The 22,523-nt window shown below is 48.1% G+C and overlaps 2 protein-coding genes across 2 annotated transcripts in view; one reads left to right on the forward strand and one right to left on the reverse strand.

Moving 5' to 3' along the window:
- The window catches only part of LOC125760311 (uncharacterized), a 336,735-nt gene extending 323,646 nt beyond the window's left edge, over nucleotides 1–13,089 (forward strand). Inside the window, exons 4-5 of the mRNA XM_049420194.1 lie at nucleotides 12,190–12,203; nucleotides 13,081–13,089. Of these exons, the coding sequence (XP_049276151.1) occupies nucleotides 12,190–12,203; nucleotides 13,081–13,089 (23 nt within the window). The remainder of the gene's footprint in view (nucleotides 1–12,189; nucleotides 12,204–13,080) is intronic.
- A 3,724-nt stretch (nucleotides 13,090–16,813) lies between these two features.
- Nucleotides 16,814–22,523, reverse strand: part of LOC125760312 (uncharacterized protein K02A2.6-like) — a 38,331-nt gene continuing 32,621 nt past the window's right edge. Inside the window, exons 3-4 of the mRNA XM_049420195.1 lie at nucleotides 17,539–20,472; nucleotides 16,814–16,970 (exon numbers count right to left, since the gene is read on the reverse strand). Of these exons, the coding sequence (XP_049276152.1) occupies nucleotides 16,814–16,970; nucleotides 17,539–20,472 (3,091 nt within the window). The remainder of the gene's footprint in view (nucleotides 16,971–17,538; nucleotides 20,473–22,523) is intronic.

The raw sequence follows: 22,523 nt of genomic DNA on the forward strand, positions 1-22,523 counted from the left end.
GGCATGGTGATCGCCGAGCGAGTTGGTGGTCTTGATCCACCGGACCGCGCCGTCCTGGAATCCGCGGAACACCGGTAGTTTGGAGGCAGCCGCCGATGGTGGGACGGCAGACGAAAATCCGGAGTGTGCCCACGCCACACGCCAAGCATGCCAGTTGCTCTGAGAGCCGCGTCAGGGCGCAGCGGAGCTCGGCGGTTCTCGGGTGAGCTGGCCTCAAGATTGTGTGAGGCGGCCGCAGCCAACACGGCACTGATGGCGCACAGTGTTGGCAGCGTGGCAGGAGGCAGCTTGGAACTCGACGCTGTCAAGGCGTTAGTCGTGATGCGGAGTTGCGTGATGGTACGCAGCAGCTCCGCGGCGCTGTCGGTTGATCCGCATGGAGAGACAGGGCCGGCATCTGCGGAGGATACAGCGGCTCCGGTGCTCACGGCGGCAGGATGCTTGTCGGAGGGAGCTTGTACAGCATCCCAAAGAGGCTCATGCGCTGATGGAGTCTTGAGTGAGACGGCGTTGCCACGGGAAGCGTGAACGGTGGTCCCGGGCAACAGGAGGTCGTGCGCTGTCTTGGCGTCGCCGGAATATGCCTGCCCTTGAGCCACCGAGGATGCCTGGACGCCGTCCTTGAGTGGTGGCATAGGTTCTTCCGGCAGTTGGGACGCGGGCTGCATGATCGTGGACGTTCCTTCGATGGAAGGCCCGCAGCGCCGATTACCTACGAGGACGCACTTACGGTTCGTGTTGCGTATACTGCGCCATTGTAAGGAATGATGAATAGACAGCACCCTTGCTGCGGGCCGGCTGTTCTTGTTTGTTTGTTTATTTGTAGCCTATGCATATTGGCACATACCCACTCAAGGGGATTGGCCAAGAAGACGTATTGTGGCTTATTAATGATGATTATCTTAATGTTTATCTCCCTATCATTGAAGTAGAAAAAAATAACTAAGATATTCTTTCCACTTCCTCTTTCTCTACACTCTAAGCCAAAAATGGGAAAAATGAGAGTAACTGCGGGTTTTAGTCCTAAAGACCAACTGTTACTCCCCAAAAAGACTAACTGGAACAAGATGGCTGACATGTCTCAAGTTGGGGGAGTAACCGTTTAGGGTTAGGTTGGAAGGGAGCAACAGAAGGACGAACGACAACATTTGCTCTCGGCGCGGCCGTTGCTCTCCTGCAGGATGCACCCTGTATCGGTCGATGCATGGGCCACATTTCCTTGCGGGCTGGCGTAAGGAAACTACTTCTTGTAAACTGAACAGAGAGATGCGCACGCTAATAGGGAGATTCAGCTTGTACGTATACTTTTTAACCTTACCGTGTTACCGGAACACATGTTTTAGAAAAGTTTTAGCTCCCCGTATGTAAACGTTTACGTAAGTACGTAAACGGATACCTTTACGTTTGAATAAATCATGAAATGGTGATGATAACTGCACTTCAATTATATTTAATTTAAATAAGATTGTATCACTGCTGCGGCAAAATCCCGAGGGGTTTTAGCGTGTACAGTATCCCGGTATACGCAAAGGGGTGTAGAATACCGAGTTATCCGACGATGGTGTCGCCATCTTGTGACGCTTCGTGCAACCATAGTATGGGCACGTTTGTTTTCGCTTAGTGTTTTTGAGGAAAAAAACGATTGAAAAGATAACTCATTCGTAATTATGCCGCGGCAAGGCATTTACATCAGAAGTAGAACGCACGATGTTTCTGCAATAACAATTTTTTGCTTGCCTGGTTCATCTTGTTCTCGCTAGATGGCGCCACCTATTCAGCCTGTCGGGGTATTTATGTCAAGGCTTCTCACGTGCTTACAGCTTCGGTATTCTATTTCTAGCTCACTCTAGTGACTTTAGCCGCTGAAACAAGGTGATCGCAATTGGCGCTCGCACTTCGGCTTATTTTTACTCGGCGGCTGGAGCCTCGGTAAAGCGGGTATCGCGAGTAGCCGCGAACGAAGGTGGATTTGCGAGATAGGGCCGTATACATGTAAAGCCAATGCGGCGAGTAGTTCACGTTCCGTAAAGGCCCGCGCATGCACAGATTCCTTCCGGCAACTCGTAACACGGTAACGTAAAGCTAAAAGCCCCTAATACAAGCTAAACGTTCCTAATAAAAGGCATGGTTGCACTAGAACGCCAGCACCTGAGGCTGCTGTCGTCGCAAGCTAATTGGTGTGTTTGCGTATAACACTTGGCATAAATATGTAGCCTGAGAATGTGGCAATAAAATGCGAAGCTTCGCGAGACTCCGTATATATTTCACGACAAAGAAGCGGTTGAGAGAAGTACACAGTTGATAGACTTTACATTTGCGGTTTTTTGCTGAACGGCCCAAATCAGCAAAAGCCCCGACTGCAGGGTTGCAGCAGAGATCACGCAACGAACACTTTTATCGCGATGCGCAGAAAGACTGATAGCGAGCTAATGCCGCTGCCCCCCCCCTCATCTCTACCTTGTCACTTGCTGATTTTGCTGGAGGGCAGCTATCGCAATCGGGTCCGGTAGTTTGACTTTGTGTTTAATGTCAGAGCAAATGGACGTTATCAGCTCAAGCTGTGTTGTCTTTTCAACTCTTCCGCAAAAAAAAAATATTAATATTCATATTAATATTATTAATGATAATAAAGAAGGAAACACACCTCCGGGCAAAAAAAAAGAAGAAATTGCTGGCCTTTGAGCTAGCGCAAAAGGGAGCTCTGGCAAAGCCTGTGCTTTCGCGAGACTATTACCCTGACGTTTTCAGATGTTTACACTGCTACTTTCGACTCCCTTTTAAACATCACCAATGGTTCTGCACGCCTATGCTCATTTCCCTAAAGTGTCAGAACGCGCAACGACCCGTCGGTACATACATAACCCCGTTTCCTTTCAAACGGGGCCGTAGCGTGTGGTGGCTTAGTGGTTAGCGTACGCGCATGGAGATTAAGGGATCACGAGTTCGAATCCTGTGTGTTGCAAGTTTTCTGAAATTTATTTCTGAGTGAGATGTCTGTATATCGTTTGTGCATCCAAACAAATATCTGTGTAAACCTCAATATGCTCTATAAGTCAATCAAAAACGATTTTTTGGGGCCCCAGAAGATATTAAGGAGTAACGGGAAGGAGCATCCGTTGCTCCCTTGAGGAGCATCAGGAAGGAGTAACAGTTTGTCCTCAAGGAGCAAGTGGGAGGACTAAACGTTCATCCCCTGAAGGAGCAACTAAGTCGAGAGCAACGGTTCATCCCCTTGCCGTTGCTCCTTTTAGGAGAGTAATGGGAGTGGCAATGCACTTGCTCCCTCAAAGGAGGAACCCCTATACCCCCGTTGCTCTCTTTTGGCTTAGAGTGTACTTCGCGGCAGCCGGGCCGGCGCCAGCGCCCGAGTGCCGCTCTTGCTTCCTTACAGTAATTGTTGTTCAACTGGATACCCCCCAACAAAAAGAAACGATGAGTTCAAATAGCAGTATGTGTACTGCGTGCTCAAATATTCATCCGCATTTCTTATTCAGTTCTCCATGAAATGTAGGACAGTTGATAGGTTTACTGAGGAAAGCTACGTGGCTGACAGCGCTTTAGCGCTAAGCAGACGTTTAACACGCACATGCTTATTTTTATTCCAGTAACAGCACACAAAGGTACTGTACAGCACGGAACTTTCTTCGATTGATTACTTGCACGACAGTAATGGAACAAAGGCCCGGTTATTTCAAGGGACGACCAAAGTATGTTTTTTTCATGCGAATAATGTCCGCTGCCTTCCGTCAATCTACTATAACAACGTAACACAAACACTCAAGATAACGTAAAAAAAAAAATGTTTTGGCTTCGCGTGAAATTCCTACGACATAAATGTAAAGTACGACGTTTGGATAAATTTTGGCCATCAGGGGTCTTTAACGCCCTCCTGAGACCTGAGCAAATTTGTGGCCACACAGGTGAAATCAAAACACATTGTTGGAATGCAGACACATGCTGTATTAAACCAAAAAAAATTGCGTCTGTACGGCAAACAGTTTTTGCACAGCAGTGTGTGCATTACAATGCACACTGGGTCTCAATGCACAGCAAACGAACGACACTCGCCTATAACGAAATTTTACATTTGCTCGCGAAAAGCACGTTTATTTGTTCTGAAACTGCCTGGAGACGTTTCGCGCAGATGTGATGCAAAGAACGATGTTGCACGTGATGCACCGGGAACTTTGTCCGCTGAGCATAGGCGTGCGCAGGGTTCCCCATCAGGGGGGGGGTGACGCTTCATTGCAGCCCCCCCCTACTAAGTCAATGTACGAGGCAGATTTTGCGCCGCCCCCCCCCCCCTCTTAGGTGACTAGAGGGTCAACTTACGGGGCAGATTTTGCGCCTCCCTCTTAGGTGACTAGGGGGAGGGGCGACCCCCTGCCCCCCTCTCCTGAGATTATCCTGGGGCGCTGAGAATATCCTGGGTTTCGGCACCTCGAGGAGGATCTCTAGATCCCAAGCTCTGAAATGTGGCTTGCTTGCGCAGTTCTTGGCTCAGAAGGCATGGGCCCGACCTTGGCTTTCAGCAGCTTCCGTGGCGACTCATTAGGGAGCTTTCGAGTAGAGTACGCAAAGCTTTGCGTTGGCTTTTCGCGCAACTGCGCATGCGTCGTACGCTTCCGCTTGCGGGCTCCCGTTAAGTGATGGAAATAGCGGGCCTCAAACGCTAAGGCTAACTTAGCGTACGCGATTCGATAACTGCCTATTGTCAAATTCTGCACCACACCTTTCTTCCAGCAACAGGTAATGGGGAAGGGACAGCCTCATCGTATGAGAATTCTAGGTCCGAGGTGTCGTTGCTGGTCATCGTCGTTGCTGGTCATGACTCAAGAACAAGTTTCTTTATCACCGATTCCTAGGTGAAACAAACGCCAAAGCTTAATGCCAAAGAGTAACGAACATACGCAGGAAAAAGCACCCATTGAGACCGAGTGTGCATTATAATGCGCATTTGAAGAAAACAGCTTGTGATAACAAAAATACTCGCCCTAAGGGTTACATGACGTGCGGAAATTATCCCTAAACCCTTCCTAAGTAGATTTAGACAACAATTAAGAAAAAATTCGGCAGATCCCACGTACCGTGGGAGTCGATGTTATGCGAAGCGCGCGGCGGAAAGGTCACCGTGGCGTAAGTATTTTTACTGGCGAAACGTTACAAAATGACGCTAAAGGTTTATATAATGTTATACGCACACATATACGTTGAAAGGCAGCATATGTATTATATAATCAGTTGTTTACAGTTGGGTAACGCTGCCAACGGCAACGTGGGTATTACCAACACCAGAAGCGGTAAGCTGATATGAAGTGCTTTACTTGTCCCTTATGATGGAGAACACACGCACGTTTCACAAACCTGGATGAAACGTGCGAGAACAAGGTAATCAACATTGGGATCAGTGCGCACGAGCAGGTGGTCATGACTTGTTATCGGATCCGGTCGTGATCGCGGTGACGAGGGGTCCATGTGTAGTGAAGTATGAGGTATAGTACAGCTGTTGGAATTCGTGGATGCCTAGGCCATTTCCTCGACAAATTGTCTCTCGATAGAGCCGGCGACATGTCGGAACCTGAAGTCATCTTTTGCGCTGGGCCGTCGAGGCTGGTAGGCCTGGATAGTGCTACGTAGGCCAACATCAGTGGATGGCGCTTGTATTCGTACGCTACCTGGGCGTATGTGGCCTACGTAGCCTAGTCTACAAAGCGGCTGTCAATCAGTCTGGCATCATGCTCGGTCAGCGTGAGGCCATTGCCCAGCCTCGCAAGAAATGAAGAGGACACAGCGTCGTACTCGCGGACTAAGTGCACTTTACGGTGCGGTGATGTGAATATCATACGTAACTTTCGTTAAGTATTCTTCAGGGGTCGAGCAATGCTTCAATATAGCTTATTGAATCATAAGAATACAAATGTAATGTTTATTAGACTGCTATAAAAGCGGAGTCAACACTGGAACCAAAGACGTTAATCTGATATGACGCCTGTAACGTAGGAGTACAGATCGTAAGAATATCATGTAGTGTTTATTGCTTTCTTGTAAAATTAGATAGCAAGCACCACAACCACAATTGACGTTGCACCAACATTACGCCTGCGTAGGCTGTTTTTCCAAAGCAGTTTAGAGACCTGGCGTGGCTCTGTGGTACAATACCTGATTGCCACGCAGAATGCTTGGGTTCGATTCCTGCTGGGATCCTGATTTTCATTCTTTCCATTCGTCGGGTCAACGCTGCCGATGTCGGTTTTTCTTAACGCCCTCGCATTTAAGTTACCAATGTCTGTTCTCGCCGTTCCTGGTTAGATATAAACTGTCAATCACCTGTGGCGCATACCCGTACACCGGGGCCCGTGGTAAATGGGTATGTGCCACACGTGTCTGGAGGAAAGGGTTTGACGACGTACGCGACAGGATTTTCCCGTTATTCATGTCATGACCCGGCAGTCATAATCGCCAACTCCTCTTACCCTCGCATGCCAATTTTGGTCCACACCAAATTAAAGAGGCGATCATGAGAGCACCCAGACGTAGGCGGCTAGATAGATAGATAGATAGATAGATAGATACGTAGATAGAAACGCTCAAAGTGCCAGAGATTCGCTAAGAAATGCTTCGCATTCAATATGACACGATGGTTTTCGAGCAATTTATGAATTACTTGGACGCCGTGAGCAGAACGTCGAAGTCGAGAATGACGCTATGTTTCAAAGCGGGAAAACGGGGCTTCCACTGTAGTATGCTTCCTGTATTGCTGACCAGATGGCACCACATGATAGAGCAGGCGATTTCACCAAGAACGTTGGCTCTAATAGTGGCGCGAATTTCGAAAACTGGGAAAAAACAAATGTGAATTTTAATGCACGCGGGGTCTGAAGAGGTCAACGCGTACCTTAATGCAAGCACACGGGTGTCTTTGTATACATTTCGCCACAAGTTATAATTGCGCAAGGCAACTCAGTTCTGCGATTTCTGTGTCATTCCATTTTCTGTTCTTTTGAGGGGACAATTTAGGTACCGAAGTGTTAGACGTGGCTTGACAAAAATATGTCTCTGTACTGGGACCAGGACCATACACAACTAAAGCTCGTCGCGTAACCTATAAACGACAGTCCCGAAGTTATACACCTAACCCCAACGCGCAAGTGCATGAGAGCCTTTTTTTTTACCACCGAGCCGCTAAAAGGCTATATTCACACGAGATTTAATAATTCTCATCTTTAGGACAACGCCAAGTGCACTTTGCAATGTGCTTCGACCACAGAGCGGCACCTAGGCTGATATGACTCTCGTGAACGGAGAGTACGACGACCACACACAGCACTCTCGATAGCACTCACTCACTGATCTTATTACAGTACATACACAGCCGATCAAGGCCAAATGCTTCTTTACATCGTGTTAGGCATACGTACGAGCGGTTAAAGTTGCACTAACGCAACGGAACAAACCGCCTTTTCAGGACCTGCATGACGTACGCGCACATGCAAACACAACGTGGCTAGCAGACGACGCATGGAGCAATCCACACTAGGCGCGGTTCAGCCAGAAGCCGCCAGGCGCCGACTCCGCTCGATCTCGCGGCCAATACACCTAACAACAACGCGAAAGTGCATGGCCTAGAGCCTCGTTTTTGTTTACCAACGAGTCGCAAAAATGGTGCCTCCACGCACTATTTAATGCTCCTCATGTTTGGGACTATGCCAAGCGCACTTTAGGGTGTGCTTGAACCAGAAAGCGGCACCAACACTGAAATGATTCTGGCGAACGAAAGGTATACGACACCAATACACAGCCCTCTCGAAAGTCGCACTCAGTTATCTTATTACAATGCGCATGCAGCCGAGCAAGCCCATTTGTTCTCTGTGCACCATGTTAGGTATACGTACGAGCAGTTAAAATCGCGCTAATATAAGAGAATAAACACGACGTGGCTTGCAGACGACGCAGGGAGTAATCCACACTAGGCGCGCTTCAGCCAGTAGCCGCCAGGTGGCGACTCCGCTCGCTGAGAGTGCCAGGTGACAGGGGTTGGACGGTGCAGGAGCAGCGTACAAAGAGATAAGTTTTTTTTTCTTTTTTTTCTTCCTTTTTTCCTTTTATTTGTTCCCTATATTGCTCGTTGTGTTGTTGGGGTTGTAGGGATAACCGATGTAAGAACTGTTATTTTGCGGTTTAGTGCATCTTTGGTAACACGCGAGTACCATGCGCCACGGGCAACGATGCGGTAACGTTGACCATGCACGTGGTGAACGGGGTATAGGCGGCAGTTTTAACCCGTAGTAGGGTGTTTGGGTGCGCCTGTTTAATTACATTAACGGTGTTAGACTGAACTTCGTGTGTTCTGTTCGATGGTCGGGCGGGCGATGGTTAAGCGGACTGGAAAAACCACGGGCGCTGGAGCGAGAAAAGAGAATTGAGCTCCAAGCGCAGCTCGGAGAGGCACGTGGGCGTGGTGAGGCTACCGCCAGCCTAGTAGAACAAATGGAGGCCGATCTAAGGAAGGAACGGGAAAGGCGGGCCGAGCTCGAAGAGCGAGTAAAGGCACTTATGGCGCTTGACTCAGTGTGAGGCGAAAGGCAAGGGCATCACGGAATCCCAGGCAGAAACAGGCAAGAAAGGGGACCTAGGGGCTGCAGTGGCACATGTAGGAACAGGCGACAGCAGGAGAAAAAGCTACAGCGATGTGGCGCGACAGGCTGCCAGCGGGGCAAAGCAAGGAGCACCGGCAGCGGGCTCGTTATCGCGAGTCGGGGATACTCAGCGAACGGGGGATCAGCAGGGGAGAACAGGATCACAGCAATCGCAAGCCGGAAGCGAACGACTGGACCGTAGAAGGGTCCTATAGCGGTGGGGGACTCCAATGTAGCCAGAGTCAAGCAGGGAGTCCTTATGACAGTGAAGGCAGACAGGAGGGTAAATGTGGAGGCCCAGTCAGGAAAGTGCATGACGGATGCACTGGCCAAAGCACAGGAAGTGGTAGGGGACAGCATGGAGGGTGAAAACCTGATCATCATCCATGCTGGTCTCAACGATGTCCTGAAGGGAAAGAGCCAGAACCTTTAGAGACAGTTAGAGGATGGGGTGCGTAAGCTTCGAGAAGCTTGTGCATGTGACAATATGCACCATCCCAGAAGTCTGGGGGCAATCTGGCGGTATGAAAAGGAGGGTGATAGAGGCTAACTGTGTCATCAGAGGTATGAGCCGCGGCAGCTCAGCTACAGCGTAATGGAGGTAAACAAAGACGTGTACGAGCCCGGCCTCCGCCCTTTTGCACAAGATGGCATTCATTACAGTGGTGCCACGGGCAGGAGGGTAGGTAATAGGATGGGTCGACAAGCCACAGCTTTTTTAGGGGGACCCAGTGCCCTGAGGCCACCAGTGTAGACAGATATGATTTCAAAGTGGCACCAATATCCAAGACACGTAGAGTCCGGGGGAGAAGAAATCGACGTAGGCAGGGCCGAGCAAATTCAGACGTAGGTTATATTAACATGCAGGGTAGCAGGAATAGGTTGAAGTGGGGAGAGATAGAAGAGCAGCTAAGGGAGGAGAAGCTGATGGTATATGAGTTTGTAGAAACACATCTTAGGGACATGGAACAACCACCTAGCAATCCGGACTACGCATGGGAATATTGCAATAGAACAGAAGGCAGCAGAAAGGGGGGTGGTATCGGGGCATTTATTCATAAAAGTACAGACTGGCAAAGGGTCAAGCAGGAGTGCAGGGAACATTTATGGCTAAAAGGGAAAGTGGCAGGGCAGAGGACACTCCTGGGTTTTGTATACTTGTGGACAGGAGCAAAAGCCAGAGAGGAAAACCAAGAAATGGTGCAGTGCATAGAAAAGGACATTGATGAACTAGGAGAAGAGTGTGAGATAATTATATTAGGAGATATGAATGCGCACATAGAAGATATGGTTGGATATACTGACCCAACAGGCAGAATGCTGATGGATATGTGTGAAAAGCATGATTTAATCATTTGCAACAGTAGCGAGAAGTGCGAAGGGCAGATAACATGGGAGGCGGGAAGGCTGCAGTCGACGATAGATTACGTATTGATGTCACATAGGATGTATGATAGGCTAAGGGTGATGAACATAGATGAATATGGTTCCAGAAGCTTGGATAGTGATCACAAACGTATCAAGCTGAGTTTTGGAAGAGAAATGAAAATAGGAAGGAGGCAATATGAGCAACCACAGGGTAATATTTATTCAGAAAGGCAAATAGAAATAGCATCTAAAGAGATTGAGAAAGTAATCACCGAGGATACTAAAACAGTGTGGACGTACACAAATCTAACTAGGCTGTTTGAGTTGGAGCTTGCTAACGTACGAGCCAAATCAACCGGGAAAAGGAGACACAAACCCAAGAGCTGGTGGGATGAGGAAGTCAAGAGAGCCATAGTAAGACGTCAGGAGGCCTCCAGAGAACACAGGCATGCTAAACAGAGGGGTGATCCCCAGGATTTCGGGACATGTACATGTCGCGCCACCTCTCGGCTGCGGCCGGGCGCCCCGTCGTAACTGAATGGGAAGCACACGAAAAAAAAAATAATATCTCACGAACGAGACATGATATCAAAAACGACTCACGGTTTTAGATACTACGGAACCACTCGAACATTTTAGACGTAATTCTAATAACTTGCCACAAAGCGCCTTCCTTCCCAGGCCATTTGAATATATTTCCACACAGCCTATGAGAGTTGCCTCAATTTAGACCCACTTTGGCCTCTTTCAACTTCGATTGCAAAGCTTAGAAAAGAGGTTTCAAAACGACTCCCGGTTTTAGATTGGACGACAATTGCTCTTTTGATTGATATGCTACTTTATTGTGTAGCTAAAGCCATGTAGCTTCCTCGGTCGATTTTGTCAGCATTATAGATACTTTTCATACTTGTAAAGCTGGCTTTTTTGCTATGCAGTGAGCATGGCAGGAAAGCGTGTTGCGCTGTTTACAGTGTTTAGAGTATTTACAGCCGAATTCACTAAGACTTCGTGTCCACTTGAAGGACGACAGGTGCCGCCATTATTTTGGTGAATATGCAGTGCAGGAAAGCGCATATGCGGATTAAAAAAGGGTCTATTAGTTTCGAAAGCCCACATCTGCTCCTACATTGTATCGGGGCGTGTCGGAAACGCTCGTGGCGCTGACAAAGCTTTTGAATGCATGTCCTTTGTTTCGCGTTTACTTTTGAAATAATTAGTCACGTATCACCCGGATTAACAAATCACGAGGTTCAAACTGCGGTTCGTACGCCACATAGGCGACAAAGGATTGCTGGAGTGAAAATAGAATCGATCGTGAGTTCGGCGACACCGTATTGTGCAAGAATATTTTTTATGCGTGTCCCAAACCGCTTTCTATTGGTTGATTTCTCTTTGCTTGCCTGTGCTGAACGCATATACGCCGATAAAAAGGTACGGTGCCAAGCCCTCGATAATTATGGTGATTTATGTGTGCGAGTCCGCATGAGTGTTCTCGTGCTTGCGAGTGTGCAAGCGCGCTTGCCTTGTCGTAGCCATGAGGGGGGGGGGGGGGGGGGTAGAGGTTGGTGGGGTTCAAACCCCCTTTTCCGAAAATGTTTTTATTGTGCGTGTGTATATATCCACGAACACATACAAACACACGCACGAACATAAAAAAAGGAAGTATGGTAGAACCTCGCCCCCCCCCCCCCCCCCCCCTCGCAGCAAAAAAGCTCTGGTACGCCACATGAGCACCCGCACAAGTGCGTACACATAATTGTGCGGGCGCTCCTGCTTAATCATGTATTCGAGAGGTATTTATGATTTCAGTTCTGCGGAGCGATAGCGAAGGCACACTGACGCAATTATGCCCACTTTTTCTGCATGCAAAAGGCTTCAAATATTTCGCACTGGCGTTGTTCTGCGCATTTGCCTATCAGATTGCAATTTTTAAAGGAGCAGTGACAAAAAAGCTTCAAGGCGACATAACTTCTGCGATAGATTTGCGCGCACACGCACACATCATTTACAAAATGTATGCGAGTAATAGAGTCTAGAACATATATAAAATTAATTTTAAGGCGCATGAAAGGCATGTGTACATTAAACGCACCACCTCACGACATCGACTTCACGTTTGTGATGGCTGCCCTGCTCCTTGCGTAGGTGGTTGTTTATTGGAAGAAACATTGGAGGTGGAGCTGAGGGCATCACATCGGTGTACAAGTCATTAAATGTTCTTCTTTCTTTCGCGTTTCTCAACACTGCCACCTAAAGCAAACGTTGACTTTTTTTTTCTTTGTTGTTTTCCTTTTTGTGTTGTTTTGCATTTTTTTTTTTTCATCGTCGCTACAACGCACATGGGTAAAGCATGGACGCGTGGCGCAGTGGTCAAGGCACTCGCTTTCGATCCTGGTGTACCCATGTTCGAACCCCAGCAGTTTCTTTTATTATTATTTATTTCTTTGGTGCACGTCAAGTGTTGGTGAGGAGGGTCGCTTATCCTCCTCTCCACTCTTTGCTCCTTTCCACTTTCAAATTAACTCAGTTTATCGGAATAGTTGCGTCTTCCGAGTGGAATTTCAATGTGTCCATAATTTTTTCCAATATTTGTTCAGTATCCCTTTAAAAAACGGGAGGGGGAGGGAGGGAATAAAAAAAGCAAGAATGAATGTTGTGGTATTATGGCAGCACAGCGCAGACAATATTGTCTGCGCTGTGCTGCCTCTAGATATTTGAGTCCTATATAGGACGTCACACGTTACTGCCTAATGGCGGCCAGTAGTGCTACATAGTCAATTAGGAGCGCAAGGAAAGTGCGATTTCAAACAGGCGTCATTAATTATAGACTAAATAATGCGCCGAAATATTTCGGAATCTGCATGTATATTCCTCGTTGAAGCAGGGAAGATTACAACCGTGTCACCGACCGGCGATGAACTGCAGGAAAGAAACACCTGTGACACGGAAGTACAAAGGCCAATGTCACAGCCTCGGCGGTGCACTTCTGGAGGGTCATGCCTATTTAGCACAGCCCAAAGGGGATAATAGCGGTGCCAGGGAGCCCTCTGTGAAAAGCTAATCCTGTTCGCTGCAGCGGCGGTGAGGAGTACAATAGATGGCCTAAGTTTCAGCTTCTTGGCAAACAGTCGCGCAACTCTGCTACCAAAGGTAACATATACATGGCTTGCCTTGACGTCACCGTGGCCACCATCTTTGTGAGCAAACAGGATGAGACACAAGTGAACTCTTGCTCGAACGCGCAGAGCAAGAAACTGTGACATCAGATTAGTTACGGTGCCGCCTCCAATCCTTTGTGTTCCCCCTTGGCGCAGCTGGCGAACGGAAGAAAGAGGAGAGAGCACAAAAGAGTGCGCGGGGAGGGAATGACTGGGTGTCCTCTGCTGAAATGACACTCTAATGAGACAAAAAAGTCATGGTGGCCGCCATGTTTGTGAACAAGTGCACAGAACCTGTCTGTGACGTCACGTGCAGCAACTCTATTCTAAAAAGACATGGCGTGCAAACACGGACACAAGAAAGAAGTCAGGACACCACAAACGCCGACTAACAACTGAAGAGACGCACAACGGCTGAAAAGAAAGAAGGCACGAACACTTATCTGCGCATGCCCATGCAACAGGCGAACCTATCAATCCGGCACGCGTGGCGGTCTACGTGGAAGATAATTGTTAAGGCATTTGATTTCATCTTTATGCAAGTTAATCGACGGTTGGCTCACGCATGCGCTACCACTATTCTCGATATGCAATGCTTCAATCATCAGGCGCGTTTCTTCATTTCTATGACGGTACAACACTGCGCATTCATCTAATATTGGCGTGCACTTACAATTTCGACAATGTAAAGATACATTAGAAGGTGAGCCTCCTGTTAGCGATCTCTTATGTTCCAACAATCTCTGGTTAATGCATCGGCCCGTTTGTCCTACGTAGAAGCGGCCGCAGCTGAAAGGGACCTTATACACCACACACGTACGGCAATCAGTCAATTTGTTGGTGTGTTTTACGAAACAATTATCGGTCCGCTTCTTGTCTCTTACTCGCTCACTGTTTCTCTGCACAGCGGCACAAATCTTACCTAGCTTATTGGCAGCCGTGAAAACAACATTAACGCCGTATCTACTTCCAGGCACGTAGCCAGGATTTTTTTTCGGGGGGGGGGGGGGGGGCAAGGCCTAATTGTTCGAAAGAAAGTATTTCCATGGCAAAAATAAAACAAAAGTTGCCCGGGAATATAGAAAGCTGGACGAATTTCAGCCCCCCCCCCCTTGCCTACGTGCCTGTCTACTTCCTACTTTCTTTAGCCTGTGAGATACGCAATGAATGTACGGTATACCTACGACACGTTTCTTCCTATCGCTTTCTGCAACCATGCTCGGATTTAACACAATAGACTTCTTTAAACGTTCAGCGACCGTGGCCACTGCATCACGAGGATACCCTACATCTAAAAGACGCGTAACCTGTGCGTTAAAGCTATCACTCATTTTGTGCTCACACGACTTGGTGAGGGCTGATTTAAGGCAAGACATGGCGATGCCGTTTTTTACAACCTTCGAGTGCTTCGACGAAAGATTTAACAGCGGTTTCGAAGATCTAGGAGAATACTGCCAGCACACGTGGTTCTTCTGGAACGTTAAGGAAATGTCTAGAAATTGTATTCCATTATTCTGAGGCACCTCTTTAGTAAAGTTCAGCCCACCTCCATTTAATTCAAATTTTTCGCTCACGGAAGTTACCACCTTTTCAAAGTCCTCACCACTACAGAAGATCAAGTAATCGTCCACATAACGAAAAACCTTAATAACCGAATTACCTAAGGCGCCTTCCAAAAGATTGTCAATCTTGCTGAGGTATAAATCACTAAGTAAGAGACAAGAAGCGGACCGATATTTGTTTCGTACAACACACCAACAAATTCACTGATTGCCGTACGTGTGTGGTGTATAAGGTCCCTTTCAGCTGCGGCCGCTTCTACGTAGGACAAACGGGCCGATGCATTAACCAGAGATTGTTGGAACATAAGAGATCGCTAACAGGAGGCTCACCTTCTAATCTATCTTTACATTGTCGAAATTGTAAGTGCACGCCAAAATTAGATGAATGCGCAATGTTGTACCGTCATAGAAATGAAGAAACGCGCCTGATGATTGAAGCATGGCATATCGAGAATAGTGGTAGCGCATGCGTGAGCCAACCGTCGATTAACTTGCATAAAGATGAAATCAAATGCCTTAACAGTTATCTTCCACGTAGACCGCCACGCGTGCCGGATTGATAGGTTCGCCTGTTGCATGGGCATGCGCAGATAAGTGTTCGTGCCTTCTTTCTTTTCAGCCGTTGTGCGTCTCTTCAGTTGTTAGTCGGCGTTTGTGGTGTCCTGACTTCTTTCTTGTGTCCGGGTTTGCACGCCCTGTCTTTTTAGAATGAATACTTACCAACTAGCTCAGCTCTCTGTTATTCCAGCAACTCTAGCTTGAGTTGCTGTATATGCTATGGCGGCACCTAGCCCTAGGGAGTCTGCGCTGAAAAGCGCGTGGCTGGTGAGTCAGTTTTGTGTACTCACGCTACCAGCTATGTTTTTCTAACCGTAAGCGCATTCAACTCTCCACAATGGAGCGAGAACTGCGCGAGCACAACACAGGCTTTTCGAAAATTACTGCTGAAATACCATGCCTCATACTTAGCCCCACTGTGTACAGAGCTTGAAGCTTGAAGAAAGCCGTGGAATTCGCCATGAGAAACTGTACAGATAAGCTTTTCATGGAAGTGGCTCGTAGCAGGTGGATTGCTGGCACCTGCGCCTTTTCGTGCCCAAAAGACAGGCTGCCCGAAGAGAAAGTGCAAAAGCTGGTTTACTCCATGCCATGTGCTGATCGTGACGCTTTGTACGCGGGGGAGGCAAAGAACTTTCCCGAGGGGCTGCGAGTCTGCCGGTCTGTATGGAAAATCGTACCGTCTGTCTCGCGCTTTACTGTAAGCGGCTTTTTGTGGAATCTTGGCCCATCCAGGCGACAGCCGGTAACGTCAACCGTTCTACAGGTGCGTTGCCGATCGAGAGTCTGCCTCAACAAAAATCTGCTCATCATGGAGAATATGCGTGACACCACGGCAGGAAGAAAACCCTTAAAAAGAATGCGAGTTGAACGCGGAACGTCGGATTCTTGTATGCAAATGAAAAAAAGAAACAATTCCTTTTATCACTATCTTGGTTGGCGTCCCTCTGCTTCAACCAAAGCCCATTAACACCGCTGTCCAGTGTTGTAGGCGTTACTGAAAAAAGTAACTAAATACGTCACTCCTTACACTATAAAAAATGAACGCGTTACCGCCCTAGGTTACCTACAAAAAAAATGTAACGCGTTACCGTTACAGAAAAAAGTAACGGACGTTACCTCTGCCGTTACTCCGCAATCATAAATTTTAATATGTGTCTTTGCTGCAGGAGCCCACGATAAGAATATTTAAAATTTAAAATGTATGTTTCACATACAACTTCTAACCCAAGCAACGAATACACCCAAAATGCTGATTTAACGAGTATTATTTGCTCAAATTGTTACGTTGTAACAAACATTTATTGACTGTAAGCCGCACGCATGGCGGATACGCGGGAAGAATAATCGGACACACTCTTGACGAAGGCGCGCGCAGTCCCACACTCAGGGTTGCCAGCGGATTATGTCCATTCACGTCAACATTGACGCCAGTCGCCACACCCCCCCCCCCCCCCCCCACACTTACACGAAAACTTCCCCTAAAGGTCTAATCGATGTGGAGGTCGGCGAGAGCGCTGCGGTCCGTTTTTCACAACTGGTGGGTGCTGCTGTAGTAGCCCTTCTGCTGGAGCTGAAGCATTTTGCACCGGTTCTTCTCGCTGCCATTCGGGGAAGAATTCCTCTGGTGGGTCTTCATTTGATTCTGCCTTGGAACTTGTTGGGTCTGCTGTGTGCCTCCGGCGTATCTGATCCAGATGCCGTCTAAGAATCCCTCTTCGAGTTTTCACTACCAAGAGGCGATTTCCTTGCACTTCAACTACCTCTCCTGGTAGCCACGGTTCACCAGTGCCAAAGTTTTTACAGAAGACTAGATCACCTTCCTGGTAGCCACTTGTCTTTCCTGGCAATGGCACTTCTGGGACCCTTATGATCAAATCTAGCTTGGTTCTTGGTGTGAACGAAAGCATTAGTTCTGCTGGTGAACGTGTCCTTTGCCCCGATGGTGTTCTGCGGTGAATGTGCAACCACCTGGCCAATCTTGTGGTAAGGCTTCCCCCGGTCGTACGTTTCAGACCGTCTTTCACGGAACGTACAGCTCTTTCGGCCAAACCATTTGATTGTGGTTTGTAAGGTGCCGTACGAATGTGGCGTATGCCATTTTGTCGTACAAAGTCTTGGAATTCGACTCCGGTGAATGATGTTCCGTTGTCCGTCACCAGGCATACAGGCAGGCCAAAACGCGCGAACACAGTTCGTAAGTGTTCTACTGTCGCGGCTGCCGTGGCTGATGGAGTTGGAATGGCTTCCACCCACCCGGAATGGCTGTCCACAATCACCAGGATCATCTTGCCTTCCACTGGGCCTGCATAGTCGACATGGATGCGAGTCCATGGCTGCATTGTGGCTGGCCAGCTCAAAGGTTCCTTAGAGACAGGCATTGCTGCTGCTTGTTGACAAACACTGCATTCATGCAAGAGTTGTTCCGCCTCCGACCCTATGCCAGGCCACCACATGAGAGTCCTTGCCAGAGCTTTTGTAGAGTTGATTCCGAGATGTGTGTCATGTAGTTCTAGCAGGAACGCCCTCCTTGCTTGCTGAGGAATCACCACACGATCACCGCGGCAGATCAGTCCATTGTCCACTGCGAGTTCATGTCGTAGCCGCCAGAAAGGTTGCAACTTGCGATCTTTAACCTTCCTTGGCCATCCTTGTTGAATTCGGTGGCGAACTTCCATTAACACAGGGTCTTTTTGGGTCAGCTCCTCAAGTTGCTGACGTGACAGTGGGCTGCTGTCCAGAAGACTTGTTGACAGTACTTGCTCACTCTGGGAGTTTGTGTCTTCCGCTTCTTCTGCAGGGAGCCTACTGAGGGCATCGGCATTTCCATTCTGCTGTCCCGGTTTATATTTAATGGTGTACTGATGCGCTCCCAGGATAAGACCCCATCTCTGGATTCTGGCTGCTGCCACCGCAGGTACTGCCTTGGTTTCTTTAAATAACCCCACCAATGGCTCATGATCTGTTTTCAGAACAAACGAGCGACCTAGCAGGTAGTCCCTGAACTTCGTGACTGCAAAAACAAGTGCCAAGGCTTCCCGTTCAAGTTGAGAGTAGTTTCTTTCTGCGTTCGTGAGTGTTCTTGAACGAAACGCAATGGGCCGTTCCACCCCATCGATGACGTGTGAAAGTACTGCTCCAACCCCTTCGGGTGATGCGTCACATTCCAAGATGACTTGCTTGTTTGGGTCATAGTGGACCAGTAGGTTTGAACTTTGCAGTGCTTGCTTGGTCGCCCTGAATGCAGCCATTTCTTCTTGGCCCCATTTCCATTTTGAGTCTTTCCTCAAAAGCTTATGGAGTGGAGAAAGCATAGTGGACATATTTGGTAAGAAACTCCGATAGTAAGATATGAGGCCCAAAAATGAACGAAGTTCCTGGACGCTGCGTGGCTCAGGTGCCTTCATGATGGCCTCCATTTTCTTTTCACAGGGATGCAGACCTTTCCTGTCAATTCGGTGCCCCAGGTAGTTCACTCCTTGTTCACCAAAAATGCATTTCTCCTCCCTGAGCTTGATACCATTGTCACGGAGAGCTGACAACACCTTCCGTAGGGTTGTGCCAAACTCATGCTGGCGTTCAGCCACCAAAATGTCATCCAGGAACACCTGAGTGCCTGGAATGTCTTTGAGCACAGCCTCCATTTTCCTCTGAAAAATTGCAGGTGCTGATGCTATTCCATAAGGCAAACGGTTGTACGAAAACAGTCCCTTGTGAGTATTTAGCACTGCTGCCTTCTTCGACTCTTCATCTAAAGGCACATGGCAGTATGCTTCCCGTAAGTCCAGTTTCGTGAACCAATAGCCATCTTTCAAATTGGCGAACATGTCCTCCACCTTAGGCAGTGGGTACTGGTCTACTTCGCATGCTGTGTTCAAAGTGACCTTGAAGTCACCACACAACCTCAAACTGCCATCCCCTTTGAGCACTGGTACCACTGGGGTGGCCCACTCACTATGGGTGACCGGTGATAGGATACCTTCTTCACACAGCCGGTCCAACTCCCTAGCCACTTTGTCACGTATGGCATAAGGTAGAGAGCGTGCTTTGAAGAATTTTGGGTTTACCTCCTTCTTCAAGTTGATGTGCGCTGGTGGCCCCTTCATCAACCCCGTACCAGGTTGGAACAAGTCGCTGAATTCCCTCTTCAGCTTTGTCACTGTTTCCTGAACGGAACCGTCCACCTGCACAAAGGTGACACTGTTTGGTCCAAGAATGTTCAGTTTCTGGATGATGTCGCGACCACAGAGGGATGGACCGGAACACTTTGTCACGTACAGCTCCCCTTCCGTTTCACCGGTTGGGTTGTTCACCACCAGCTTCAAAACTCCCAGTAGAGGCAGTTTCCCAGTGTAACAAAATAGAGTTTTATCTGTTGGCTCCAACTTCGGCCAAAAATGTGCCCTACGCCTGTAGGTCTCTTCTGCAATCACGCACACAGGGGATCCGGTGTCCACTTGCATCTGGAGCTCTACTCCACCCCAGTTGAGTGTGGTAGTGTATGCGGTGCTACGCACGTCCCTCTGACTCTGAACTGTGGACAGGTAGAAGCTTTCGGGTTCTTCTTCAAGCACCATGTTCGACTGAAACTTGCCTTGATGGCCGGGAGTCTTGTTCCCGAAGCACTGGCTCGCTAAGTGTCCTCGTTTGTTGCACTTAAAACAGGTTGTGTTCTTGTGCGGGCATTCCGGCGGTGAATGACTTTTCTCGCCACAACGAATGCACGAGGGCTTCTTGCCTGGTGGCCGGCTGGCTTTCTGGTTACCGTGACGCTTCTTCTGCTCCAAAGCATTCACGCCGGTTGCCGCCGTTGCGGCTGGCGTGTCACTTGATCCCGGCAGGCGACTTGCATTTGAGATGGCCAACTCCGCAGCCAGGGCGGTGTCCAGCGCGTCTTTCAAGGTCAAACTACGTGGTTTAGCAAGCAGTAGCCGCTGTACCCCCTTTTCACGCAGTCCGATGACGAAACGGTCACGAAGATTCCTTTCCAGGGCCTCTCCGAACCCACAGTGGTCGGCAATCTTTCGCAGTTCCGCTAGGTAGTCGGCCACACTTTCTCCGCTGTTTTGCACCCGGGTCTGGAATCTGAAAGTTTCGTAGATCTCCGATGGCTCGGGACTGAGGTGTTGCGTCAGGACACGGACGATGGTATCGTACGTTTCATCCTTCGGCTTGCTCGGTGCCAACAAGCTCCGCAGACGAGCGTAGGTCTCGGGGTTCAGGACGGAGATTAGGATCGACTTTTTTTTTTGAATCCGAAGTCACGTCGTTGGCTTCGAAGAATGCCTCTAACCTTTCGACATAATTGATCCAAGATTCTGAAGTTGCATCGAACGGCAATGGCGCCGCGATCAATGGTTGTGCCTGAGCCATTGTCCGAAATCACCCTCTCCGTGCTCAGTCCTCACCTTGTTTCGAGCTGCAGTTTACTCCCGGTAGTGCCCGTTGCGTTGGCCAAATGCTTGGAGTCTATCCCATCTTCGTCGCCAGTTTTGTTACGTTGTAACAAACATTTATTGACTGTAAGCCGCACGCATGGCGGATACGCGGGAAGAATAATCGGACACACTCTTGACGAAGGCGCGCGCAGTCCCACACTCAGGGTTGCCAGCGGATTATGTCCATTCACGTCAACATTGACGCCAGTCGCCACACAAATGTACCGGACCTTAGCAATGTTATAGTTGCTTAAAGTTGCCTGTAGAGTTACATGTGATGGCTTCTGACCGTGGCACATAGTGAAGCCATTTTTCTCAATGTGACATCATGCACAGTATGAAATTAAATCACCAACGCTACTCGCAAAAAAAGCATCAATAAACTATCAAGAAATTTACAATAATTCTGATGGCGTGCTTCTACTAGCAAAATAGATGCGCAAATTTTGTAGTAGTAGAGAAATGCTTTAATGGGCTAGTCACGGGAAAAAGATATCTGTGCATAAGCATTTTTTCATATTTAAACTTTTTTAACCCGCACAAAAGACAAGGGCAAGAAAGATACACACGAACACTCGTGTGTCTCTTTCTTGTCCTTGTCTTTTGTGCGCGCTAAAAAAAGTTTAAAAATGGATACACACTAACTTGCTCAGTTATCAGTCTTAAAGCATTTTTTGTTTACTTTAACCTGTATAATTACCGCAAATATTGCGAGAGTTTATGTGAGGGTGTTGAAAATTAGCCTCTCACGTTCAGGAGTTCAATAACCAGAAACTTAGCTGCAGTAGCAGATAGAAAGAAGCAAAATTTATTTTCAAAACAAAGTTGATAAGCCTTATCAACTTTATAGCAACTATTATGTAGCAACTATAACAAAATGTCCCATGTTTAGACATTTTTCAAAGATAGTTTCCTCCGTCCGATAAGTTTCAAAGAATATTATTTTACTCTTTGTTGCGCATATATTTTATACGAAAAATGTCTTCTTTTTAACGGTAATATTCGTGTTTTAGATCGTCGTGAATGTTTGAGAACGATAGGTAATGAAATTGGTCCCTCCGTATTGAATACGTTCGATATTTTCTTCCTCGTAAATTATGCAGTTAATTATCTTTCCGTTAAGTTTCTTTCCGGGCTACTGGGTGGTATGCGCATAAATTATAAAATGCTCAATGAAATATAAAATATCTATTTTCAGATTCGTGTCCACCTCTCGTGGACTTACCCGCTTGCGATAACCACGGTTAGGAGAAAAATTTGGCCGATCCCACGAGTTGTGGGAATCGGTTTCATGCGAAGCGGTCAGCGAGTACTTCTATGCACTGAAAGCCGCGTAGCGGCGGCCGTTGGAACCGCATGCGGGTCGCGTAGCGGACGCCTCCTTTCACTGCAAGCATGACTGAAGTACGCGCGTGCGATTTGCCGCTCGTGCGCGTCCCTGATAATTACTTTTGCGGCGATAGTGTGCGCAAAGGAGCCGCGCTTTATAATAGTGGACATGTGTCCGAGCTGTGTGGGACGACAATGTCACTATACGCGCCAAGTGTTTGCCACAGACAAGCGTCAACAAGCTTCCTTACGAAGTGGAGCTCATCGTAAGTACACCGCTTTCTTTACAACGTCCCGATCACTAATGCCTGCATGCGTTGACGCATGAACCAACGTTTTTTCTCGACACAGTAGCGTCGTTTACGTGCCATGTGTTTATATAGTAGATTTTGAGGGAGCGCTGTCGCGCCGGCGCATAGATTTCACGGGTGCGGCCACGCGAAGGGTCAGCGTTGGTAAAACTTTGAAACCAGC

This window comes from Rhipicephalus sanguineus, chromosome 10 (assembly GCF_013339695.2).
Source record: "Rhipicephalus sanguineus isolate Rsan-2018 chromosome 10, BIME_Rsan_1.4, whole genome shotgun sequence".
Lineage (NCBI taxonomy): Eukaryota > Metazoa > Arthropoda > Arachnida > Ixodida > Ixodidae > Rhipicephalus > Rhipicephalus sanguineus.